At 41.2% G+C, this 27,800-nt stretch overlaps 2 protein-coding genes across 3 annotated transcripts in view; both read right to left on the bottom strand.

Moving 5' to 3' along the window:
- Window positions 1–238: 238 nt before the first annotated feature.
- The window catches only part of ttc27 (tetratricopeptide repeat domain 27), a 128,121-nt gene continuing 100,559 nt past the window's right edge, over window positions 239–27,800 (bottom strand). Inside the window, exons 12-21 of one of the 2 annotated variants that reach the window (XM_028603662.1) lie at window positions 23,966–24,088; window positions 22,701–22,928; window positions 21,591–21,689; window positions 21,147–21,199; window positions 17,422–17,587; window positions 11,241–11,438; window positions 10,892–11,003; window positions 1,655–1,755; window positions 579–675; window positions 239–520 (exon numbers count right to left, since the gene is read on the bottom strand). In XM_028603662.1, coding sequence (XP_028459463.1) covers window positions 492–520; window positions 579–675; window positions 1,655–1,755; window positions 10,892–11,003; window positions 11,241–11,438; window positions 17,422–17,587; window positions 21,147–21,199; window positions 21,591–21,689; window positions 22,701–22,928; window positions 23,966–24,088 — 1,206 coding nt within the window. In that variant the 3' untranslated portion in view covers window positions 239–491. Of the gene's footprint in view, window positions 676–1,654; window positions 1,756–10,891; window positions 11,004–11,240; window positions 11,439–17,421; window positions 17,588–21,146; window positions 21,200–21,590; window positions 21,690–22,700; window positions 22,929–23,965; window positions 24,089–27,800 lie in introns of both variants that reach the window. The other variant, XM_028603661.1, reaches the window with a different exon arrangement.
- Window positions 4,655–6,211, bottom strand: LOC114572179 (zinc finger MYM-type protein 6-like). Its single transcript, XM_028603663.1, has 2 exons — window positions 5,997–6,211; window positions 4,655–5,717 (listed from the first exon to the last, which is right to left on the bottom strand). The coding sequence occupies exon 2, from the start codon at window positions 5,409–5,411 to the stop codon at window positions 4,665–4,667; it is 747 nt and encodes a 248-aa protein (XP_028459464.1). The 5' UTR covers window positions 5,412–5,717; window positions 5,997–6,211; the 3' UTR covers window positions 4,655–4,664.

The raw sequence follows: 27,800 nt of genomic DNA, 5'->3' as shown, positions 1-27,800 counted from the left end.
AGCATTACATTTGAATGGTATTATAGAAGATTGACAGTTCCAATGCCACAAGGGACTGGTACCCTGCAGAACGCATCAGTACACTAAGATTTAGCTTCAGCAGAGTTTCTATACTAGAAGCAGATAAAACACCACAACACTGACACCAACTCAGTAATATTATGGTCCTCAACCCCATCTCGTAATACAGAAATGATCCAAATCAATGTCCTAATGCAACAAAATAAAGCAAGCATTCCATATTTTAAACATTACTTTAATGTTTGATGCCTTACAGTCATTGTTTCCATTCCACTGTGGATATAGAGGTATAAAAACATCCCGATTACAAAGTGAGACCTTGGCTTTCCATTTCTAACTTTATCTACTGTTATTCTCAGTGCTCACATGGAACACTCTTGATTTACATCTGCAGCAGAGTCTCTGGTTAGTTAGTCAGTCTCTGGTTGAGCAGGGTCCCGCTCACTGTGATTGGCCACGCAGCGTCCCGCTCACTGTGATTGGCCCCGTAGCGTCCCGCTCACTGTGATTGGCCACGCAGCGTCCCGCTCACTGTGATTGGCCCCGTAGCGTCCCGCCCAGCTCCTGCAGCTCTGTGAGCAGCTGCTCCAGAGCAGCGACGGCGTCCTGCAGCTCGCTGTGGATCTGACCCGTGGACACATCCATGTGCATTTGCTGGAACAGAGTAATGCAGAAGAACAATATTAACTAATGATTGCGCTTTGGGTTCAGGACATTTTACAGTTGCTCTCTGGTGGACAAAGTGTAATAGGAACACTTTCTAAATTAGCTCAAACATATCTTTGGCATTGCTACAATTCCAGCCAACCTGTGCGCTGATGCCTTATCCCTGATTCCATAGCTCTATTGTGATTATGTCCCGTCTAACATTTATTAGTGACGTTTCAGTACTCCACCTTCATCAGGCAAATCATAAAATGTTCCGTCACTGACCTCCCTGCATCCAATGGTGTCCCATAAAACAAAAGACAGAATAATGTTCATATGTTGAACAAAGTCGGTTTGTTTCAGAGAAGAACTCACTCTGCACCATTTTGATTTTAAAGAGGTTAGTGAGAATCAAGTCGGTTAGGTCTTCCAAAAGACCAATGAAGTGATGGTTCTATCTGCTGACAAACTATCAATTGTTCTATTCCGATATGTTCTAGCTAGATAGCAGTCGAGCACTGAGTGCTAAAGCAAGCAGATAGTTAATCAAAGGCTAAATCCCTCAGGAGCTCTCGAATACTGGCTAGACCCACGTACAGGATACCTGCTGTCTTCCTCCTCTTCACATCATGCTTTTCATTAGTACCCAAACTAGACAACTACATAGCATTCACCACTACATATAGTTTCACTTTTGTATGCAATGATTAAAATAGTCACTAGTGTGATTTGTGTCAGTGGCTTCGTCCTGGGGGGTACTTCATCACCCTTCCTTTAAGGCACATGATTTCATAATTTCCTATACATTCTACTTTGTTGAGAGTAATGGAAAAGTAGTCACACAGTGAGGAAAAAATAAATCATGTATAGAAATAAAAAAAATGTATGCATCAAGATGCATCAATATCATTTTAATGGTTTTATCATGGCATGGAATGGGTTGGGTTGAGGTGCAGCAGTGGACTGTGATTAACCCTGAGCTTACCTTAGCTTTGGTGGCCAGACTCTTGAGGCTGAGGCGGGTGGAGGAGAGCATCTGAAGAGCTTCTGTTGGATTACTCTTCTTCTTACAGCAGCTGATGGTCACTGAGACACAGACACATTCACAGAATGGATTACATGCTGTTGTGTATCTGTAGTGTTTACATTTTACTGTATGACCATGTAAAAAAAATAAAAAATGTGCAGACACTGCTCATCTGCATCAGTTGTACTGTACATTCTAAAACTAAACCGTAAATATAATTGACAACACAACAACAGGGTAGAGTTTGATAGACTTTGATACTGTCGCACCACATTTGAGCATTTAGGAGTATTACATAACTGACACAGCTGTTTTCATTTCATCCTCTGTCCTGGTTATCACAACGTAAGCGGCACGGCACGGCACAACCTATTTTTCTTTTGGTTTTCCATTAGCAGAAATTGTGGCTAGCACCTGGTACTTTTTGTTGGTACCACCTCAGTCGAAAGTCCAAGTGAGCTGAGCGGATATTAGAAGGTGGAGTTAAAACGCTGCAGACCACTGATTGGCCAGAGAGAACCGTCACTAGTGTGACAAAGGACTTCCTGCACAAACCCCAAAATAAGCAAGCTCCTGTCAATAAAGATCAACCCAGATTTAAAACAGTGGCACCCCGCAAAACTACGCCGATGAAAGGATCGAGTGAGAGAACACAGTGTTGTCACTGCAGTGTCACGTGGCATCGCCATGACGATCAGCTGAGAACCTTGCCTATTATAATGATCAACTCTGTCAAGTACTAGCCTCCATGTAATAATTATTATTGATCCCCAGATCAGTTTTCACTCTGTTGATATAAAAAAATAGACACAAGCTGGTACCCGGTCTGTACGGGGACTTGAACCAGCGACCCTCCAGTATAGGTACTATTACCAATACTTTATACAGTAAATATTAGGGCTGCCAAACGATTAATTTTTTTTGTATCGCGATTAATTGCTGAATTTCTATAGTTAATCGCGATTAACTGCATGTTTTATCACATGATTAAAATTCTGTTATTTTGCATTTTAGAACTGTTTTTAAGTACATATTAACAATGGAAAGCAGTTCTTACCAGGATATCTTGATTGGGAATCAAATGAATGCAAAGAAAGTGACTTTATGAACTTGATTTTAAGATTTGTAGGTTTATTATTTATTTACTGTAAACAAAAGAAAAATGTGTGAATCTAGTCACACATTTTAATCTAGAGTCAATATAGTGTACAGTAACTCCTAAATAATTTTGATAACTCCCTGATGTCCAGTGATCACCTTGCATCACTTTGCAGCAGTTCCAGCTGCAGGCTGTGTTCTCTTAATACATCCATGCTGTGTATGTATACGTGAAACTACTGTCCCCCTCGATGGCAATGAGACGGGTCAGAACATGCCAACCGTAGTACTTCTTTAAGACCCGAGTCTGCTACGATGCTGACAGGTCTGCAGTTAGTTGCCACCCATTTTGCAAGAGCTATTTGGTTTCATCAACAGGTCGGCGAGTAGCACTCTCCAAAATAGTGCTTTGCCTGAGCCCACTAGCATCAACCTGAGTCCCGTTAACTGGACTATGCTTAGCTCGTAGCTGGTAGCTCAAGCTTGACGTGCTACGGTGATATTTTAATTCGGCTTTACACAATGTGCATATGGCTTTGGACTTATCTACGAGCCGTCCGGGAGTTTTGGAAAATAAAAAGCTCCATTCAGAATTGTGTTGCTGCTGTCTTTCTCCATCATGCCTGCAGCCTGCAGCAGGAGGATGTGTTAGGAGGAAGTATGGCAAACTGTCAAAATAGTAGCCTGTTAGGCCCGACGTGAAGCCGAGTGAAGTGAAAATAAATTAATAACAGACCTGCCAACCTTGAAAAACTTTTTTGAGTAGCAACTTACGGATTTATTGTCAAAGTTCTGTTTCATGAACACGGCGGCACGCATGCGGAAAAAATGTGCCATTACCGCTGTCTTTGACGTCATTTTGGCTGGTTGGGCATCAGTATAGTGTATCATTTAGTTCACATGCTTACCAATCACTTCACCTGGTCATAGGACATACAGTCATATCCCCACTCACCACCATATTCAGTTATTCAACATATAAATTCACTATGATGGAAGCAAGAACATTTTTAATGAAAAGATGTATTTTCACATCAAAGAACATTCACTTCAACTTGGACATCTGACAAAAGGGAAGTGAAAATCCCAAAAGGTTTATGACCCTTATCAGAGACCTTCATAGACCTTAATAGACCTTTAACATAATATAAATAACTTAAACTCACAGAAGAAAATATGTCCTTTTGAACATTGACAACTGGCAAACTACTGAAAGATAAAATCACTGAAGCTGTGCCATGTCATTTCTCAATAAACATTTTACTGTTGAGTTGTATCACTTGTGGCAGTTGCTCTAGACTGTGTTGCCTCATAGGTAGCTGCCTTGGCCTTCCTCAGAAGCCTGTCGCTGAAACCCTCCATGTGGCAGACAGTCCCCTTGGCAGCCATGCTCACCTTTTTCATAACCAAAGCACTGATCATATCAGTGCTCAGGCTCGCTCTGTATTGGGTCTTGTTCTTGGTAACAAGACTGAAAACCCTCTCACAGTCAGCATTGCTATGGAATATTACTAGTATTCCAAGCATGACTGCTGAGAGGTTGGCGAAGACCTCCTGGCCTCCCCTCTTCAACAGGCCGATGTCTCTCCAGGCCTCATCAATACGTTTCCTGAGGATGCTGGAATCAAAGCGGGTGGTTTGATACATCCTGAACTCTCCTCTACCTGATCCACTGTTACACTGTCCGGCAAAATGGAAGGAAAGCGGCTGATGAAGAAGTCAACAGAACAGAATTTCACTGATTGCCTCTTCTCTATGTCGGCCACAACAGCATGCATAAGCAGCTCATCCCCAAATGGAAATTTGGAAAGCATGTAGTCAGCTGCAGATGAAAAGAACTTCCTCACATCCCTATAGAATGGCTTCAGCTCTAAGTTGCCCTGGCTTTGGATAAGGAGGAGGAGGATTGCTTGGGAGGCACTGTAGCTGGCATGCTGGTGGAGGGTGTGGCTTTAGGCTTCTGGGTAGGACCAGGTGGAAGCTTTGGCAGATTGGAGGAACCTGGGGACTTTGTCCTCTTTTTCTTTCCTGCATCCAACTCATTACCAAAGAAAACAGTAAGAGCATCCAACTGTTGCAGTAAACGGTTCACACACTGCCCCAGAGACAGCCATCTTGTGGAGGCCAGCTTGAGGATCTTCCTCACCTCTGTGTCACACATGATTTGAATATCACGTAGGCTCGACTTCCTCTTGCTGCTTTTGTCTAGATAGTAATAGATGGTAATGAGGAAGTCTTCGATGTTCACACTAAGCTGCCTGGATGCCCTCTCTGCAGCTAGGTGTATCAGGTGGCAAGGACAACCAACTAGGTAGATATGCGGATGTTGTGCCTTCAAAAAAGCTGCTACACCTTTCCCTAAGCCTTGCATAACTGCAGCATTGTCAGCTGCAAGGCTGACACAATTTGACCATGGTATGCCTCTCTTTGTCAGTTTACCATCAAGCAATTCAAATATTGCTCTCCCTGTAGACTCTCTTGATTCACAAATCTTGAGCAACATCACAACTACCCTACCAAGACTGGCATTAAACATCTTCACTACAATGGGGTACATTTTTATGTCATCCATTTCTGTGCTCCCATCTGTAGCAAGGCTGTATGGAGATTGCTTCATTGCTTCTGTAATGCACTCATTGTCATGCCAGGCCAGTGTATTTTACTATGGCAGCAGTCTTAGTTCTGCCACAGCCATACTGTTTGGCTATCTCACTATGAGGGAACATCTTCTTAAACAGTGGTCCAGCATGGTCTGCAGCAGCTAATGGCAATTTGTGTTCTACAATGAATGTAGTGTAAAGGGTTTCTGCGTGGATTGGTCTCAAATCCTGTGGTTGTACGAAGAATGAGTTAATTCTAGGCACCGAGTCTGTAGCAGCCACAATTTTTAAATGTTTTTTCCCCTCCACGTGCCGTCGACAGTCTGCAACACACATACACACACACTCTAAAGCCTCTCTTCATAATTTTAGGTTAGACTGTAAAAGTGATTAGGAAAGCCTATGATTATATATATGAATATCACTTGCTCTGCACTACTACGCTATACTTCTTTCAGTACACCTGCGTTAAAACATTTTTTTCATGATCCATATTTAATTGTATGTTATGTGTGCTTATATTAACTGATATCCATAAATGAATTAACTTTTTAATTTAATTAAACGGGAACCAACCATTTATATGATAGCTATATTATTACCTGTAGCTCCTTGATGGCCAATGTCAAAATCATAATTACACAAAGTGCAAAAGGCATGATTGGGCAGTTTAGAGGGGCGAAGGCATGGCCACTGCTCTTGATATTTTGTCATGATCTTCTGAGGGGCACAGACCCGCTTCTTTTTAGGTTTGCTGCCCTCTCTTTCCCTGCCAGTGTCCTCGTCTGACGCCATGCACCACTGCAAGGTGCGCGCACACACACACACACACACACACACACACACACACACACTCCTCTTAACATCATGTAGGCCAGGGGTGGCGAACCTGTGGCTCTTGAGCCGTATGTGGCTCTTTGCCTGCTCCTTTGAGGCTCTTACTGTGTGGCTGAGGGCTGTGTTATTGGTGGATTTATTTTTTTTTTTTACTTTTTGAAACATTTCAGATAAGTTAAAAAAAAGCATTTGAATGATGCATTTGCCAATACATTTGCCAATTATTTTAAAATAAAAAATAATGCAGCAGAGTTTTTTTATGGACCGATTCTGCAACCTGAGGAATAAAAGCTGCCCCAGATTTCTGAAAGAGTGGCCACAACCGAGTACAACCAGACCTAAAAAGGATTGTGGATAACAAAGACTGTCAGGTTTCCCACTGAGTCAATCTAAGTAAGAAAAAAAAACCTATGAAAACTGCTATGTATTATGACTTTCATTAGATCTGGAAGTCACTGTTGCTTTTATAATGTGGACGTGCATGTGTTGTGTGGCTTTTTGCTATGGTGCGTATTTTTTTGTGGCTCTTTATGCTGAACTGGTTGGCCACCCCTGATATATGTCAATGGTTTTAGCCTACTACCATCAAGAGTTAGACTGAGACGCTACTGCACGTCAACAAGTGAACTCAAAGCAGTCTGATTATCGCAAAGTTTAAAGTGACAAAGCGTATCACCGTATTTTGATGTCAAAATGCGTATTTACTACGCAAAATGCGTACAGGTTGGCAGGTCTGTAATAAATAGCGGGAAGCGTTTAATGCGATAAAAAAAAATTAACGTGTTCTGCTCGGCCCTTAATCGCATCACGATTAACACGTTAATGAAGACAGCCCTAGTAAATATATAGCCTATAGTACAGCTACTCACAGTTGCATGCTCTCAGTCTTTCAAACATCACAGTGTACATGCTGCTAATGGCTGACTGCTGGACTGTTTGTCAGGGCTGGGCTGAATGTGCCATAGCGTTACAGTTTGGGAGTGGAGTGTCCATGGACACATAACGCGTCAACATTTTTCCCAGTAAATATATTTCCGATAGGGCTATTGGAATGACATTTTCACCAGATGTCAGCAACAACCCAAGTAATCCACACATACAAAGATATCAAAACATGTCCATGATAATGCGAATAAATATTGAACACATGGAGAAAAAGGGGTGTAAAAAGGCATGGGAAGCCAATAAACCAGCTGAAATCTGTCAGTATTTAGGAAGTAATCCTGCCCCCTATTAGTGCAAATTAATATCAACTGGATTAGTCCTATTGATGGCCTATAAAAGGGTTTCTCATTACCAAGGTGTCACCCAAGAAACATTTCATGATGGGTAAAAGCAAAGAGCTCTCCCAAGACCTTTGCAAGCCTATTGTAGAAAAACCTACGGATGGCATTGGTTACAGACGAATATCTAAACTTCTGAAAGTTCCAGTGAGCACTGTGTAACCGACCAAGACCAGGTGCTCCTCGCAAGATTTCTGACAGAGGAGTCCATAGAATACTTAGAAGAACACTAGGACCTATCATTTTACAAACTTTAACATCAGCCATCATCAACAAACCAACACTGCACTAATTTCGGTCATACACAAAAAGGGCAAAGATCCTACGGAGTGCTCAAACTACAGGCCCATCAGCCTCATTGGGACGGATATTAAGCTCTATTCCAAAGTCTTGGCATTATGCCTAGAACACTTTATTGAGAAGCTAGTCCCCCCGACCAAGCAGGGTTTATACCAAAGTGTCACGCTGCTTCCATGTAATAGAAGAAGCCAAAAACCTTCCAGCAACGGCAGCAGTTTTATCACTGGATGTGGAAAAAGCTTTTGACCGCCTAGAGTGGAACTACTTGTGCCAAGTAATGGAGAGGCTTGGAGCCAAATTCATTGACATGGTGCGTACTTTATATGTGAATCCCACGGCCATCATCTCAACCAATGGCCTGCATTCACAGCCATTCCCCGTCGCACGGGGCTCGAGACAGGGATGCCCGCTATCTCTCATGCTATTTGCAATCTCTCTTAAACCGTTAGCCCAAGCCATAAGGCAAATTAAAATATGTAATGTCCAGATTAAATCCAATAACAACTCAATATCGTTATTTGCAGATGATATTTTGCTGTACATCTCTGACCTTGAGGACAAAATTCTTAAGATCTTTAATGAATTTGGCTCAATCTCCGGTTCTAAAATTAACTGGAATACATCTAATCTTCTTCTGTTGAACAACAAACAGGTGATATCAGCTATTAGTGATACAATACCAACCCAAAGCAAAACTACACATTTGGGCATCACCATCCACGCATCGCTACAGCGAGTTGTCGAGGTCAACTATGAAACTATACTAAGTAGTATTCAAAGAGATCTGGCCAATTGGTCTGCGCTGCCGGTATTGCTACGGTCCAGGATTGCTGTCGTTAAAATGAACATAGTTCCTTGTGTGAACTTCTTAACCCTTGTGTTGACTTTGAGTCAAATTGACCCGTTTTCAATTTTTGTTGTATATCATAAAATATGGGATGTAGAAATAAGCGCTGAAAATGTGTAGAAGAATTTTTTTTCAATTTAAAACGTTGGAAAAAGCAAAAACAAACTGTGAAAAAAAGGCGTCAAAAACGTTTTTTTCAAGGTTGACGGGAAGACAACACAAGGGTTAAGCACAATGATCCCCCTACCCCCACCAATACATTTCTGGAATAAACTTGATACCGTAATTCAGCAGTGTATTTGGAATAATAAACAACCTAGGCTAAAATACTCTACCCTGCAACGTACCATAAACACGGGAGGCCTGGCCCTCCCCAACCTTAAAGTGTACCACAGAGCCTTTCAGCTACGGGCCCTCAGAGTGTGGATGGACCCCTCATATACAGTCCCATGGAGAGAAATAGAGCAAAACCTCACTGGAAGTCTAAGACTGCAAGACCTCACCTTCATAGGTGTGTGTCCAAAAAAGTGTATGCTAGCCTATGGCCCTATTATCACCAACACATTGACCAACTTTAAACAGGTAGAGGAGCAACTACACTACACCAATAAGTGGCATTTGAACACCCCAATTTGGCACATGTACTTAATGTCTGGTAACAAACCTCTTGTTTATAACCAGTGGAGTGACAGAGGTATTTATACTCTAGACCAGTTATTCAAAGATGAAGTTATGTTAAGTTTTGAAAACCTTGAGATGCACCCAATCATTAAATGGCTTGTTGATTCTCCGGTGAGAGGATTAGTGTCCAGGATTTATGCTAAACTGATGCAAGTATCCGTAGGAGAACTCCCAATACTAAAGAAATGGGAGTGAGAGTTGAGCACGGAGGGTAACGCAGCAGCAAAGGTATCAGTCCTAATGACCTCAGCAACACAAGAATTAGAGGAGAGGGACTAGGCAAGGTGGGATTCCTGATTCCGTTTTTATTTTTTATTTTTTGTTTTCCTCGAGACCGCGGAGGGGGGGTGGAAGAGGGTTGTTCTTGTTCAATTGTATGTGTTCTGTATGGTAAAAAAAAGACTTGTGAAAGAACCAAGGACCACTCGCGGAGATCTTCAGAAAGACCTGGAAGAAGCAGGTACAGTTGTTTGAAAGAAAACAATTAGTAATGCACTCAACCGCCATGGCCTCTATGCACGCACACCACGCAACACAACACTGCTCAAGAAAAGCCATGTGGAAGCTCGCTTAAAGTTTGCTGCACAACATCTGGACAAACCAATGACATACTGGGAGAATATAATCTGGTCAGATGAGACCAAAATTGAAGTCTTTGGCTGTCATAGCATACACCAATATTTGAAGGAGAAATGGCACTGCACTTCACCCTAAAAACACCATACCAACAGTGAAGTTTGGAGGTGGGAGCAACATGATGTGGGGCTGTTTTTCAGCATCTGGCACTGGCAGACTTCATATAATTGAAGGAAGGATGAATGGAGAAATGTACTGTGACATTCTTAATAAGAATCTGCTGCCATCCACCAGGATGCTGAAAATGAAACGAGGGTGGACATTTCAGCAAGACAATGATCCCAAACACAGCCAAGGAAACTCTCAATTGGTTTCAGAGAAAGAAAATCCAGCTGTTAGAATGGCCCAGTCAATCACCCGACTTGAATCCAATTGAAAACCTCTGGAAAGATCTGAAGATCAGAGTTCATAGAAGATGCCCCGGAACCTTCAAGATTTGAAGACAGTTTGTGTGAAAGAATGGGCAAAAATCACAGCTGAGCAATGTGTGCGACTAGTTTTTTCATACAGGAGGCGTCTTGAAGCTGTCATTAAGCATTAAATAAATTTCAGCAAGTGTGTTCAATACTTTTCCCCTGTGTCATTTGACTTTATTACACACAACTTAATGTATGGACTTCTCTGTTTTGATATCTTTGTATGTGTGGATTACTTGGGTTGTTACTGACATCTGGTGAAAATTTCATGCCAATAGCCCCATCAAAAATATCTTTATTGGGAAAAATGTTGACGCGTTCAATACTTATTTTCCCTGCTGTGATAGATTCTCAGAAGACACAGTGAGTGGATAATACTGATTATGATGGCTAAGAATCCTGAGTCCAATATTCAACTGTTATATATAACAAAGTTACTGGTAAGGAAAGACATCAACATGACAAAAGGGAGACTGTAAAAGTGGCAGGGCTATCACCTTCCCCCATATTGATGGCTCTTAGGACCACCTCCTTGAAGAGACCAGCTTCCTTCTCCCAGCCCCCAGACTGAAGCTTGCAGCGATGAGCCTTGGACAGGAACTGGAGAGCCTGGGAAAGCACACAACAACCCTGCCTTCAGATCAGATGACTACACACAAGTCAAATGCAGTTGAATGGTTTTAGCTGGTCTCTCTTTGCCCTGGGGATGTGATTATTGGTTAGTTCAGCTGACTATGATTCAAGCATCATGGGGAAACAACATGGTTGGGACATTTCATCTCATCAAATTAATTCAATCAATGCCCCTCAAAACAAATACTAAATATGAATAATATTGGCACCAACCTTTTCATTGTCCTCTGGGTTGGAGCCGCGTCCGTCTTCGTACAGCAGAGCATATTGCTGCCATACCTCAGAGTCGCTGCTGTGGCGGGAACTGACCCGGCCCAGTAGCTCCTTCAGTTTGGAGCCAAGTGCCGCAGCCTGCTCCCCCTGGCTGTCCATCACGTTCTCAACAACTGCTCGGACCAGGATCTGCACAATCTGCAATAGGGACAAACCAATGATACATACGTTAACGCATTTGTGCGTTTCAAAGATAAATCACAATTCATCAAGCCTCAGCATCATATGTGATGTCATGGCTCTGGTTGGAATTCCACATGCAATTCTAGAAGAAACTTTATTAATGATCACATACAATTGTACAGTACAATGTAGTGAAATTCAATCTCTACATTTAACCTAAGCATTAAGAGCAGTGGACAGCCACATTCAGCGTCCAAAGTTCAGTGTCTTGCTCAGGGACACTGACATGTGGCTGGAGGAGCCTGGGATCGAACCGCCAACCTTGTGGTTGTGGTTCTTTAATTACTGTTCATTAAAGCAGCGTTGCCTCGAACTGCCAAAGAATCCAAAGACGAAGCGGCAGGATGGAAAGCAACTGGGTTTATGGGAAACGTGGTTTTCATTTTCACAAACACTGGAACTCATAATGGCACTGGCGTGAGACTGCTAATTATCAGTCTCAGGTCTCTGTGGTTTATGGTAATTATATGAGATTTTGTTACCGCCACATCTTCCACATCTCTTTCCACCTGAACACAGGCTGCTGGAGACTGGCTCCTCCAAAGACAAACAAGGCTGTAAAGACCAACACACGCAGTATAACTGCCAGTGTCTCTGATGCCAGTCTATTTGATGTGACATTGACTGATGAGAGGGAGATTAAATCCAGAAATAGAACTCCGTTTGATGCTGTCTATCTATCTCTATTATTAGGGTGAAAACTGAATGGATGACTTATTCAGATTCCTGCTGGATCCAGTTAAAGTGTGAAATTAAATGGAAAAGTAATAACCTCTAGGTTGAGGAAAAAAGGGAAAATAACATGAATGACAGGCCAGAATTTTCATTGAAGCTCGTTGTGAAGTTTATTTTGACATCACAACAATGGAGAAGGTAGAAAGCTCTCTTTTTTTTCTCAAGGGATTTGTTTTTGTGTGTGTGTGTGTGTGTGTGTCATGTGACTAGGGTTAGGTATTTATTTTTTTTTTTTCGATAACGGTGCTAAATCGATACTTTTAAAACAGTGCCTGAACCAAAATATATATATTATATTTATAATGTATATAATATAAAAAAGGAGCACAAAACGTCAGTCGGCGACATTATAGAATGGCTTGTTTATTTCTAAGGCCATATGGTCAAAATTAAATGTTTGATTAATAATGTAATAACAATAACTTATAACAACAATGACTTATTTCACCAGTGAATTACTGGTAAATGACAAAAACAAGTAAGAGATGGGAAAAGGGTATTTTACAATAACTTTGAATGCATCACGAGGCTGGCGAGTTTCAAGTGAACGCACCGTCTGTGTTGTTTATCTGATGTTGGCAGTTGCAGTCAGACATACATTATATCATTACATCCCGCTGTTGGAATCCTCTACAGGGAAATACAGTCACACTTTACACTGTTTAACGTTAGCTGTCAGCATTTTAACCATTGGGTTTAATCCAGCTACTAGCCAATGGTAACGTAGCATCCCGTTTCTTCTGAGAGAAAAAAAAAAAAAAAAATAAAAAGTCAGGCTCCGAACTTTTCGTTCTTATTCGGTCTTGTTACTACTGTTTACGTCGGAACATGTGACCCTCAGCTCTTCTGAAATCTATCAGCTAAAGCACTGGTGTCAGCGCCCTGTGCACATTCCCCAGAGAGGATTCATGGCGGTCCCTGGCATCATCTCTCCTTCACCACTGCTCCAACGCTCCTCCTCTGGGCCCGGGGCTACAAACAACCCCAGGACACGGGTAGAAATGTGGCTTCTAAAAATGGGACTGAGATCTGATTATGTAGTTAAAGGAGGATGTTTTTATGCAAAACACCATTGAAAGGGGCAAGATGAATGTTAGTAAAAATAGAAGGGTAAAAATGGAATAGTCATTTGAAGTAAAGAGACTGCTTTTATGTGATGTTTTGACAGGTTTATTTCCCACACACAAGTGTCTGATCTCACACAAGAGATCAGACACGGCAATGGGTGCAGTGCTCTCAGATACAGAGACATTTTCCATTACCTCTGTCTGTCATCTGACCGTCAATGTTCACTGCTGTTAGGTTAGCTTGAAAATGTCAGAATGTGAGCATAATACCCAGAAAATGGGCACTGTGAGGTCAAAGAGTGGGGCTTCTTCAACATGCATTAATGCTGATTTGGTGTCTAATGTCCTGACATATCTCTAACAAGACCAAATAACTACAAAGCATGGATTATAGAGGTTTCAGTATTAGATCAATCTAAAATGTCATCAGCATATAAAGCAATGGAGTGTTGGTGACCAAACTATGGGATTGGTTTAATCAATGACTGTGTCTGATTGTTGAGCTACAGGTTCAAGTCATAAGCAAAACAAGAAAGGGGAGAGAGGGCTGCCTTGTCCCGGGCCTCCAGAGATGATGCACCCTGTAAGTAGCCAAGCCATAGGTAAAAGTACTACAGAACTACTACACAAACTAAACGAGACCAGCAGAAGAGAGTGGAGCTCTCTAACCTGCATCTACCTAAATGAAATGTGTTAACCATAAATAAGGACTTTTAACAAGTGTGGCTATATTTTCCAATAATACATTTTTAGAGTCATTTTGCAAATAACTGACTGACCAATCAAGCTATCAAATACTCAATTACTAGACACAGTTTTGAGTGTGTGTGTGTGTGTGTGTGTGTGTGTGTCTGGGTATTACACCATGAACTATTACAACTACTACTTCTAGTAATTACCTTTATTGTGACTATTTTTGCCATTTTTCATCACACCCCCAACCGGCCCCGTCAGACACCTCCTACCAAGAGCCTGGGTCTGTCCCAGGTTTCTTCCTAAAAGGGAGATTTTCCTCACCGCTGTCGCACTTATGCATTTATGCTTGCTCTTGGGGGAATCTTGGAATTGTTGGGTCCTTGTAAATTATAGTGTGTGGTCTAGACCTACTCTATCTGTAAAGTGTTCTGAGATAACTCCTCTTATGGTTTGACTATAAATACAATTGAATGTACTGGGTTATTTGAATTAGTGAAGGGTGCCTGAGCTAAAATGGAGTGTTCAATTCATCTTCTTTGAATGTGATTTAACCTCAACTTCCATGTCCAAAAGATCTTCAGTTTAAAGCTCTGTATATAGTAGAGTCTAGCGGGCAGAAACAGACCCCAGTTAATTTTGAATTTTTCCCCTCCCAACTCAAAATTGATTTTGAAAATCTTACCACTGTACTCCCTGGCCACACCCCATAGCTTACACTACCATGCACATGCGCACACATCGAGTCTCGCACAACACCATTCCGGTCTCAAATGAAACCAATGTGGTCATTTATTGTGCACTTATATTGTAGGTTTATAGGATACTGCCTGAATTTGATCAATGAAAAGTACGTTTTCTTTAAAAATAGACTGAGCAGAAGACATTTTTTATGCTAAAAATCTTGGTGTCCCATTCTTTCATATTTTCTAAGGTTACACTGTTCTGTTGTCTTACAGAATACACAAGTGGGTATAAGGTTTAAATAAAAGTCATCTTTAGTTGCATATTTGGAAAGTAAACAAGTTACGGTACTTTAATATTGTGACTAGGGCTGAAAGGATTCCTTGAGTAACTCGAATAATTCGATTACTAAAAATCCTTGATGATTTGCCTCGAAGCTTTGTTTAATTAATGTTACCAACGTTGTTTTGCTCATGGTGTTTCCGCACGGAGGATTATTACTATCGCACACCAGGCTGACGCTGCTGGCGACACATGCCATGAAGACTGACGGCAAAGTAAACAGTGAGGGGCTAAGAGAAGAGACAGGATGGAGAAAACCACAGAAAGTGTCCAAAGTTTGGAATCAGTTCAAACATAATTAAAACTAAAACTCTGTACAGTGTATCTACTGCTAAATCAAACTAGCTTAGCACAATAACAGCACGACGTCAATGCTTCAGCATCTCAACAGAAAACACTGAGTCTAACTTAAACATCCATTCCATGAAGAGGACCCGAAAGAGCTGATCAACGATCTACTAGCGTAAGTCTAACAGAGCTGTGTGACATTGTAATCAAATATGTAAATGAAAATAGGTTGAGAATAACTAATATTTACATATAGGCCTATAAACAGATCAGTCTCAGGTTGAAACTTGTAGTTCTGAAATTTAAGTGGCACAACTTAAGGTAATGTTTATGTATGTTTAATGTATGCCTTAGTTTGAGGTTGTTATTGCATTTCAGAAAATGTTTTCTTTAAAAACAATGTAATATGGCACTTAAATGCACTTAATACAGCGGGGAAAATAAGTATTGAACGCGTCAACATTTTCCCCAGTAAAGATATTTTTGATGGGGCTATTGGCATGAAATTTTCATCAGATGTCAGTAACAACCAAAGTAATCCACACATACAAAGATATCAAAACAGATAAGTCCATACATTAAGTTGTGTGTAATAAAGTCAAATGACACAGGGGAAAAGTATTGAACACACTTGCTGAAATTTATTTAATGCTTAATGACAGCTTCAAGACGCCTCCTGTATGAAGAAACTAGTCGCACACATTGCTCAGCTGTGACTTTTGCCCATTCTTCCACACAAACGGTCTTCAAATCTTGAAGGTTCCGGGGCATCTTCTATGAACTCTGATCTTCAGATCTTTCCAGAGGTTTTCAATTGGATTCAAGTCGGGTGATTGACTGGGCCATTCTAACAGCTGGATTTTCTTTCTCTGAAACCAATTGAGAGTTTCCTTGGCTGTGTGTTTGGGACCATTGTCTTGCTGAAATGTCCACCCTTGTTTCATTTTCAGCATCCTGGTGGATGGCAGCAGATTCTTATCAAGAATGTCACAGTACATTTTATTTTGTTATATGAAGTCTGCCAGTGCCAGATGCTGAAAAACAGCCCCACATCATGATGCTCCCACCTCCAAACTTCACTGTTGGTATGGTGTTTTTAGGGTGAAGTGCAGTGCCATTTCTCCTTCAAACATGGTGTATGCTATGACAGCCAAAGACTTCAATTTTGGTCTTCTTGGTATTCTCCCAGCATGTCATTCACCAGATGTTGTGCAGCAAACTTTAAGTGTTGTGTTGCGTGGTGTGCAGGGCATGAAATGAATTAATTCATTTCATGCCCTGGTGGTGTGCGTGCATAGAGGCCATGGCGGTTGAGTGCATTACTAATTGTTTTCTTTCAAACAACTGTACCTGCTTCTTCCAGGTCTTTCTGAAGATCTCCGCGAGTGGTCCTTGGTTCTTCCACAACTCTTCTAAGTATTCTATGGACTCCTTTTTCAGAAATCTTGCGAGGAGCACCTGGTCGTGATCGGTTAATGGTGAAATGAACAGTGCTCACTGGAACTTTCAGAAGTTTAGATATTCGTCTGTAACCAATGCCATCCGTAGGTTTTTCTACAATAAGCTTGCGAAGGTCTTGGGAGAGCTCTTTGCTTTTACCCATCATGAAATGTTTCTTGGGTGACACCTTGGTAATGAGAAACCTTTTTATAGGCCATCAATTACGACTAATCCAGATATTAATTTGCACTAATAGGGGGCAGGATTGCTTCCTAAATACTGACAGATTTCAGCTGGTTTATTGGCTTCACATGTCTTTTTAAACCCCTTTTTCTCCATGTGTTCAATATTTAATTTATTTTTGTTTAGTTTTTGTGAGAGATGATATTGTAAGCAATGTAGGCAATTCAAATTTAGCTTTTTCCAAAAATTAAACCAAACTATTGTATATTATTGCTCTTCAATAAAACAAAAGCATTTCTTATTTGATTATTCGATTAATCGATGGAATAATCGGTAGAATACTCCATTACTAAAATAATCGATAGCTGCAGCCCTAATTGTGACACTTGGATTAACAGGTACTGTAATTAGTAATTGCATGGGAATCTTTTTAAAGTAACCCTCCCAACCCTGGTCCCAGCTGTAGAGTGAAGTTTGAGAAGATGACATTAAGAGCATTCCTTTACCTGGATGTCCTTGTAGTTATCCCTGAGGTCCATTAGGCGATGGTAGGCATGGATGGCTTCAGCAAACGCCCCGATGTCCGTGCTCACAGCGATAAAGTTTTCCCAGATCTGCCAGTGTTCATAGTTACACTTCAGGGCTTCCTGCAGGGTACAAAAGGCTTTGTTTCTGCAAATAAGGGGGACGGAAAGAGAATAAACACACTGTAACAATCAATGTGTCAAATCCACTTTTAACACTTACAGTGATGCCACACACACACACACACACACACACACACACACACACACACACACACACACACACACACACACACACACACACACACACACACACACACACACACACACACACACACACACACCAATACACACACACCTAACATTAATAAAAGCTTTCCTTTTCCCTTTCAGGCCTGAGAGCACAGACGTCTGATGCAAACAAAGCACCTTTTTGAGGTCTCTACCACAAAGCGCTTAGGCTGTCCTGTGGGCAAAGCGGGCTCCTAACCAAAACTACAAAGGTGCAACTAAGGTATGTGACACTGCATTTCACTAGAGTTGGTTTTCCCCCTTGGTACGGTTCGTTTGGGCAGCTGTCTCGCAGCAATCGCACTGAGATGAGCACCAAAAGCGGACAAATGAAGCGTACGCAGAACTCCTTGAAGAGGTGGTCTCAGTACACATTCAACTGCTGGAAGAACTGCACATTTTTGGCCAAAGTCAGTTGCGCTGCGCTGTGATGACCAGCGCTACAATCAACCCGCGCAGTGCTCTCTCCATAGCAGGACTTGAAAAAAATGACGTGTTGTCTGCTGCCTTTTCTCCTCTCTTCGTTTCCTGCGGGACCTCTGTTGGCAATTTACCGCATGTTAATTCTGACCAATCGAAGAGAAGTTTAACAATTACGTTCAAAGACACATCTGCCCAATGAAGTGAATGTTGTCATGTGACTAGTTTGCTGCAGTTTGGTCCGTTTCACCATTTCATCAACTGATTGGAACCAGAGCAAACAGTGTGGTGTGAAAAGGAACCCAAACGGCTGAAAAATGCTACAATGTAGAATTTTTAGCTCTTGGACCAAATGAACCGAACTACAGATGTGAAAGCAAACTTAAACTTTGCTTTTATTGAAGAATGCTCCATTTGCCATCATCAGCAATTACAGCCTTGCAGATCTTTGGCATTCTAGCTGTCAATTTGTCAAGGTAATCTTCAGAAAAGTCACTCCAAGCTTCCTAAGGTACATCCCATCAATTGGATTGGCTTGATGGGCACTAGGGTTGCACTATATTGACAAAATGTGATATTGCAATATCGATTATGAATATTGCGATATCAATATTAATTTCGATATTTTTAAACATATGTAAAATTACAAAAGTTATGGGAAAACGCATCAAAATAGATTCATAACAAATTAAATAAGTTTTCTTACAACACAAGGTTTATTTCAACTGACGGTCATATTGGACTGGTCCAACATGAAATAACAAGAAATAAATAAGGACCATGTCTACAGAACATGTTTTACTGGTTGGACAGTATGAAATATATAAATAAAGACAACAGGACATGTTGTACTGGATGGACAGTATAAATATATATAAATAAAGAGAACAGGACATGTTGTACTGGTTGGACAGTATAAAATATATAAATAAAGACAACAGGACATGTACTGGATGGACAGTATCAAATATATAAATAAAGACAACAGGACATGTTGTACTGGATGGACAGTATCAAATATATAAATAAAGAGAACAGGACATGTTGTACTGGTTGGACAGTATAAAATATATAAATAAAGACAACAGGACATGTACTGGATGGACAGTATCAAATATATAAATAAAGACAACAGGACATGTTGTACTGGATGGACAGTATCAAATATATAAATAAAGAGAACAGGACATGTTGTACTGGTTGGACAGTATAAAATATATAAATAAAGACAACAGGACATGTACTGGATGGACAGTATCAAATATATAAATAAAGACAACAGGACATGTTGTACTGGATGGACAGTATCAAATATATAAATAAAGAGAACAGGACATGTTGTACTGGATGGACAGTATCAAATATATAAATAAAGACAACAGGACATGTTGTACTGGATGGACAGTATCAAATATATAAATAAAGACAACAGGACATGTTGTACTGGATGGACAGTATCAAATATATAAATAAAGACAACAGGACACAACTTTTCTTTCTTTTCTCTGATTGGTTCCGTTTTTTGTCTCTATCCATTTCTTCACTCACACGGTCACTCTGTTGAAATATGCCCACACGTGGTACGCTCCATAGGTTTTGTCACGTAGCAGCCCTGTGCACTGACGTGCACTAACATGTGCATGTGGCACGGTAACTGGCCAATGAAACCTGACCATTACAGCCTTTCAAGCTCTAAATCAAACACAGCTAAAGCCACACAGCCAACGGACGGGACGCAGCGCTCCACAAAATAAACTAAATATTGCATACTTATTGCGACACTTTCGATATATTGCGATAACGATATTGAGTCGATAAATCTTGCACCCCTAATGGGCACTTCATTTGAATGCAATGTTTGGGGTCATTGTCCTGTCGTAGGACCAATTTGGCTCTAATCAGGCGCTGTCCACATGGCGTTGCAAAACAGAGCGATAGTCTTCTTTGTTGTGCAATCCCCACTCTCACAACACCAAAGCGCCCCCAGACCACCACACTGCCTCCACCATGCTTAACAGATAGCATCAAGCACTCTTCCAGCTTCTTTTCATGGGTCCTGCGCCTCACTCAAGTTGAAGGCCAGCATCACGCAGTCGCCCTGGTGTTTTATGAGTACTGTTCAATAAACCTGCCAGCTGACTCTTTTATTTCTTTGTGAAGCGACACAAAGATCAAGCTTTTTATTAACGCTGGACAGGACACTAAGCTCGATATCTGTCGTTTGTAGGTCCTCTGTGTCTGTGGATAACTTTTGTTTTTATCTTTTGGAAGGCTGGGTGGATGTGCAGCCAGAGTCCTTGTGGTCTTGTTGATGGCAGTAGTGACCAATAACAGCTTTCCGGTCTGATAAATCTTCACTTTGAGGGTAATCCTTTCCGCGTAAGCCACAGGAGATAAGTAAAAACTAGTCCTACAGTTTTTGTTTTAATCAGTAGGCTTTACTTGTATGCAATGTATGAGCTATGAGTTGTCCTGTTCTCATGATACTCATACTGCCATCACTCTCCGCGCCTATTCACTTTGATCAACGACCAATGGGGAAACGCCAACAAGGTTTTTTTAAACCTTTATTTATCCATCCAGGTAAACTGTTTGAGAACAACTTCTCATTTACAAACATGACTTGGCACTCGACCGACCAATGGGGAAACGCCAACACTCGGCTGACCAAAGGTGCAACTCCACTCACTCACTAAGTCAGGGACAGATTTTGGTTTAGCGTTTACAGGGCTGGTCACACTTTGGTGACTTCCTTTTGTTTGGTGCTACAATCAGGTCAAATTCTCCTAATACATGAACCATGACCCATCACAACTCATCTTGAAAACTAATGGAGCCATTTCCATTATGTTTGCTGTGGATATTGCGGTTTCTAATGCTAAAATCGTACCTAACAAAGCTCAATCTATTCTATTACCTGACACACTCTTACTACCAATGCAAACAAGTTAACACAAACCAACACTAATACCAATACACACCACAGTCATACTCACTTCTTCTGGAGGCGAATGTAGGCTGTAGAGAGGTTGTTCCATGCTTCTGCATTCTGAAAGGAGGAGGGAGTAAAGGAGGAAAAAAAAGGGAAGGACACAGTAAGGAAGAGGTGTAGTACAATAATAACATTACATATGGAAGGATAAGAATAGAAGAGAAGAATCCACACAGGTATGCCCAGAGGCTATCAAACCGTGCAGGGTGGTGTGAAGAAAGAGTATTAGTGTTGCAGATTCTGCTGTGTGTTTTCATGTATATATGTGTGTGTGTGTGTGTGTGTGTGTGTGTGTGTGTGTGTGTGTGTGTGTGTGTGTGTGTGTTTCTGGACTGTGAACGAAGGAACAGGAGTGTTTGATGGGATGGTTATTTTCTCCATGCATGAACTTGTACTTTTCCACCTTGTGATGTAGTTACTGAAATGTTAAGTGTGTGTAGGTACTTACATCTGGCTCTAGTCCAACACACCTCTTAAAAGCCCTGGCAGCTCCCTCATAGCCCTCCAGGGCAAGGTAGGCACAACCCAGGGAAAACCACACACCGAGCTACACAGACACGCACACAGACACACACACACACACACACACACACACACACACACACAAATCCATGTATTAGATAATGCAGAGATATTTACAGAAAACATTCCAAAAGCAGCTTGTTAGCAAAAATAATTACATCCTAATAAGACTACAGGCTGTCACGGTTCAGTTCCTACCCACAGTTCAGTACGAATCCGGTACAAAAAGTGGGAAAAAAACCAAATGGCGAGGGCCTGTTCATCGCTACTTGCAGCTTTAATTTTAATTTATAATAGGAAATGAATGTGTTCACATTAAACAAATATTAACTGTATCTATCAGATTGAATTGCACTGAATTGTTCCATATTAAAATATATCGTCCCTGAACCGTGTGGTAGCCCATGTATCTAGATAGGTATGGGATCGTCCTATAAAAGGAGAGATGCACAGCCCTAGGTAGTTGTATATGTACATAATGCTACCAGATTAGATAGTTTCTTTATAATCATCCCTTCCAGAAGCACATCTCTCAACCCCAACTTTCATATCTGAAATATTACTATTTGTTGCATGTCTTATTTCTGCTTATATTCAAGCTGTTGGATTCCACCAAGCACAGCTGATCACAGACTTGAGATTCCACCAGCGTTTCAGAAGCAGCTGTCTGTTCTGCTCCAGTAAACATACCAGCCCTGTCTGTTCTGACCGAGTCTCGCACACTGAGACGGCCAATAGGCTGGAGACGGGAGCGCCGCGACATGCCGTGGAGCACGGCCAAGTGCAGTCCCCCGCGCCAGTCTGTTCTATTCTAATCACATATAGAGCTGTCTGCCAGTCTGAACCCAACGCTACACACACAGTAGGACAGCTACACTACAGGGCAGTACAGGGAAGCATACTAAACAACATATCTGGAATATAAGGTGTCCAATAATATAGGAATTATAAATGAATAATCATTTAATGATGTTTTCTTAGCGTAACAAGTTTTGCGAGTACATTTTTCAGTTAAACATCAGTGCTGTGCTTGTACCTGCATGCCATTGATTTGCAGTGAGTGCTCAAAGCAGTCCACGCACTGCTGGAACTCTTTGTTGCGGAGGTGCAGCAGGGCTTTGGAGCGCATGGCTCTTGCACTGCGGCGGCCCGACAGCTCCCACGCACGGTCATAGTACTGATGCTCCCTCAGGATGTCTCCCAGCAGGCAGTACAGACTGGGCGTCTCCTTCTTCTCCAACTCCCGGCGAACTATCTCCTCAGCCTGGGCAAATAGACGGGACAGAGAGGGGCGGTCCGAGTGGAGGACGAGATGGATAAGGAAGGAGACCGTCATTGGAATGGGAATAAAGTAAGGTATGAAGAGACAGATGTTAGGAACTGGAAAGCAGTGTTTGTCATGCAGTACTAACAGAATAAAGTTACACAGGTAATACATATGGAATGCCAAGATGAGGTGTGGATTTGGGAAAAGAGTTCAAAAGAAAAACAAATGAACCCTCTGGGGTCAACACAACTCAGCAGGATTAGAATAAAGATGTTGTGTATTTAGATAGCATCACATTGGCACCGGTAAAAAAGTGAACGGTAGCCAACCCTACTTGATAAAACCTTGTGATGCTATTGATCTAAATACCGGTAACTGAAATTCAGTTCTGGTACCCAACGGTACCTTTTTCGGTACTTTCGCTCAGTAATAATGAAAAATTTCCTTAAGTTGTAAAAATAATTCCAAACCTATTCATCCTATTTACTTATAACATTTTGTTCTTTATTTAGAAGATTTTACACCCCTCCCTCTCCCCTCCCGAACCCGTCCCTACGACCTGTTCAATCAAATTATTCATTTCTCACACTGCACTGGAACCTTTATGCTTGTATTTGTATCTTATTATATCCCAGACTATACAACTGGCTGTACCAGATACAGCATTCTGCAATTAAAGATAATACACAAAGCTTCTATCACACTGTGTACACAGATAGATAATGGAGATAAATACCCATACACTGGCACGTTCTTGCTGGCATAGCTGCCGATAGAAAAATTATAGTAACAAACGTCTATTAGGGCCATCACTGTGTATTTGTAAAATGTGGAAGAAAATTCTATATTTGATCTGTCTGAATTAAAGCTCATTTTGTACTCTACCGTGATGGAGGCATGAAGGAGCCACTGTACAGCTGAAACATGACACAGCAACATCCAGCAGACATCAGGGGGACATGGGGTGTATGTGTGTGTGTGCGTGTGTGTGCGTGTGTGTGTGTGTGTGTGTGTGTGTGTGTGTGTGTGTGTACCTTGCCGTGTTGGCCCAGCCTCTCATAGCAGATAACTACATCCTCCCAAAGCTCCAGCTTCTCATACAGGAGCAGAGCTGAGCTGGTGCAGCCGAGGTCCGTTAGCAAGCTGGCCAGCTGTTTCTGGAGACGGAGAGAGAACGCGACTCAGAGGCTACCACCATGCTAGCTGCTTTAAATGTTGTCAGCACGCTCACATGCGCACAATAAAAATACTGACATGCGGGTGTTTAGCAAACGTTCAGCATCTTAGTTTAGTGTGTTAGCGTGCTGACATTTGATAAGCAGCACTAAACAAAAACTACAGCTGAATGATGGAAATATCATTAGTTTGCAGGCCACTGGTCGTAAACCCTTGTTTCACCAAATACTCAATGTCGAGTCTCAAGTCTTTGAGGGGCAAGTTCAAGTCAAGTCTCAAGTCTCTGGCCATCTAATCTGTCTCTAACACTGTATTGTTAAATCTTATGAATTCAAAGCATGTCCTGTAGCTACCATCCAGACAGTCCAGTATCAAAATCAGTTGTAGGATAACTTAATGGGGTCTACTTAACACGTCCCTCTAGCCCTTGGACCTGGTGAAATATTAACCTAAGTCTGTCACATCATATGGATACAACTATAAAGAGACAATGTGCCTGTTCCCAGCATTAGCAGAACACTTTGCGATGGTTAGCTTGTTACCTGTGACGATATATGCTAAATGTAACATCTCTTTCACTCAAAAAAATGTCTAAGTGGAAATCAAGAGAATAGTGGCAGCGCCACACCAGTTACAGAACAACATGCATCTCAGTGTCAGTCCAAATTACACACAATAAGCAGTTTGAAATCACTGATGTAATGCCATTTATTTTCTAAGTGTTAGTACACTCAGTGAAACTGAGTCCAGCGCGAGGGAGACCCGACTCAGAGGAGGAGAGGTCAGGGAGGCCAGCGTCTCCACGGCAGGTGACGCACGGATCAACTGCGCCACGCATGGATGAAATAATGAAATAGTAAATAGGACTACAGTAACACAAATATGTGCAGAATTAAGACAGTCAAGACGGCCCAGTGTTTGGTGGACCGGGTACACCTTGTTCACTTAATAGCCTACAAATCATCCACGGGATTAATTACACATCACATGAGTTTGCACAGCGTTTGTTCCTGGGGAGATGGATCAGTGCGTCCCGCCTCCTGTGATACAATGTGCCTGTTCCCAGCATTAGCACAACACTTAGCGATGGTTAGCTTGTTACCTGTGGTGATATCTGCTAAATGTAACGTCTCTATCATATTATCCAGTGACTGACCTGGGTGCGTTTTGAGATGCCTGATGAAGTCTGACGTTGTTGATCCGGCATCATTTATCTTGGTGCCACATACCTTGCATGTAGCTGTTCTCTTACTGCCACTGTTTACCAAGTTATTGAAAGCAAAACTAATGATAAAAAGCACAACACCACGAGGACTTGGTGTCACTATCTGCAATGCATTTTTTCATATGTAAGCGCACGCACATAAGGCATAAAGATTATAATAAAAGGCATAAAGATTTATAATTTTATAAATTTTTTTGTGTTTTGCTAATGCAGAATTTGAACAAACCGTTGAAAGCATCCAAACTATCAACATCAATAAAATTCAGTTAAACAGTGGAAACAAACGTGTCCCAAGAATAGATTTCCCCTTCAACAAGAAAAAGGATCTCCTGACTCATAATACAAAGTTATACTTTGCACGCCGCCGGTGTGCAGAATATATTGAGATTCTAAGTAAATATTTAAAAGTTTCTCATTACTTTCAGATTCCTAGTCAATATTCTAAGTTACTATGTCAACATATTGAGATTTTTTGAGATATTGAGTCAATATATTGAGATTGTAAGTGAATATTTTGAATGTTCTCATTGCTTTGAGATTCTTAGTCAATAATCTGAGTTACTAAGTCAATATATTGAGATACTGAACCAATATGTTGAGTTACTAAGTCAATATATTACGATACTAAGCCAATATATTGAGATTAAGTCAATATTTTATAGTTTCTCATTACTTTGATATTCTTTGTTTATATTCTGAGATACTGAGTCAATATATATTGAGATACTAATTCAATATTTTGACCAGAGGTAGTGGTGACTTGAACTTATACTATATCTAAAATAATTTTGTAGACATAACAATGGATTTTGCCACTTTTTTTTTCTTTCTACAATTTCACTTGCTACCCGGCAGAAAGTTACCAAGGGATCTTTTAAAAGGTGTAGCTACTTTACAGTTGATTATTACCTGATATTTAATCCTGCAAGTCACAGAGCTGAGGTTTTACAATAACTGACGGACAAACAAGTAGCGGAGTAGCTAGTAACGTTATGAGGCAGAGAGCCAGCCGTCAAGAGTCAAATTAACTTCATCCGCACAAAGCACACTTCTATCGCCACGAGTGACAGCTTTATTCGGCTCGTTTTCTGTGAACGATGTGGGGACGGGGTAACGTTAAAGCGTAGTTAGCATGCTAACGTTAGCTAACTAACACCGGCTGCCTGGCTTGCTGGTTCTGCCGTGCTTTCAGAGAATGAGCTGAACAGTGGGCTGGGTCTAACGTCAGTGGTCCGCTCACCCGCTGCTGCTGGGTCTAACGTTAGTTAATATATTTGTTTCAAATCGGTAAAGTAAAATCTGTAACATAAACGGAAGGAGTGGCACATAACGTATATAATGCTTCATCCACACATAGCACATTGCTATCGCCACGAGTGACATCTGTTTTCAACTTGTTTTCTGTGAACGATGTAGCGAAGAGGTAACGTTAAGGTGGAGTTAGCAAGCTAATGTTAGCCAACTAACACCGGCTAGCTCGCCGTGCTTTCATGCAGCTTCGCTTACAGAGAATGAGCTGAACAGCGGACTGGGTCTAACGTTAGCGGCCCGTCGACCCGCTGCCCGGGAATGTGGGGTAAAATATGTATTTGTTTCAATTCTGTAACAAAAAACCCACTTGTCCCGGACAAGCGGACAAGCCTTAATGTCGAGCCCTGTCAGGTCATCAGGCTTGTTCCAGAGAGCAGGACCACTGTAACTAACAGCAGGATTTTGAAAGTGATTCTGTATTGTACCGGGAGCCAATGAAGTGGTTTAAGTACCGGAGTAATGTGTTAAAATTTACGTGAATGTGTAAGGACTCTGGCTGCTGCATTTTGAATGAGCTGGAGGCGTCCTACTGATTGTTTGGATAATCCGGCAAATAAAGTGTTACAGTAGTCTAATGTCAGTCTTGCCTGTATTTAGCTGTAAAAGGTTTCTGGATATCCAGCAAGTAATATCATAAATAAAGTTAAGTAGTTTGGTAACAGAGCTGAGATCATTGGGGAAAGCGAAGTGTACAACTCTGTGTCATTAGCATATGAATTGTAGGATATTATTGTATTTCTTTACGATAACACCAAGCGGGAGCATGTACAGATTGAAGAGCAATGGTCCGAGGACTGACCCTTGTGGAACCCCAGAGAAGATTTCATTTGTTTCTGCAGATTTAAACATGGAATGTTTTAATTAAAATGTCGTGGTGAACAGTGTTAAACGCAGCCGGAAGATCAAACAGTACTAAAATCGAGTTCAATGTCACGGTTTATCTTGAGGTCATAAATTACTTTTATGATAGCGGTTTCTGGGCTGTGATTGGCTCTGAATCCCAATTAGTATGCATCATATACAGTATATTGTGAATTGAATGACATTCATCCAGTTATTTATATAAAAAATAAAAAAGTATTTTGCTTATAAAAGGGAGATTGGAAATTGGTCTGTAGTTATTTTTTAAGGATTCTTTTTTTTTGGCATCGTAGGCC

This window comes from Perca flavescens, chromosome 17 (assembly GCF_004354835.1).
Source record: "Perca flavescens isolate YP-PL-M2 chromosome 17, PFLA_1.0, whole genome shotgun sequence".
Lineage (NCBI taxonomy): Eukaryota > Metazoa > Chordata > Actinopteri > Perciformes > Percidae > Perca > Perca flavescens.
Note: the sequence above shows the minus strand (reverse complement) of the source record. Positions and strands in the feature narration are given on the sequence as shown.

Excerpts from the sequence above, each read along its gene's own strand:
- LOC114572179 (XM_028603663.1), bottom strand. The coding sequence starts at position 5,411 with ATGAAGCAATCTCCATACAGCCTTGCTACAGATGGGAGCACAGAAATG.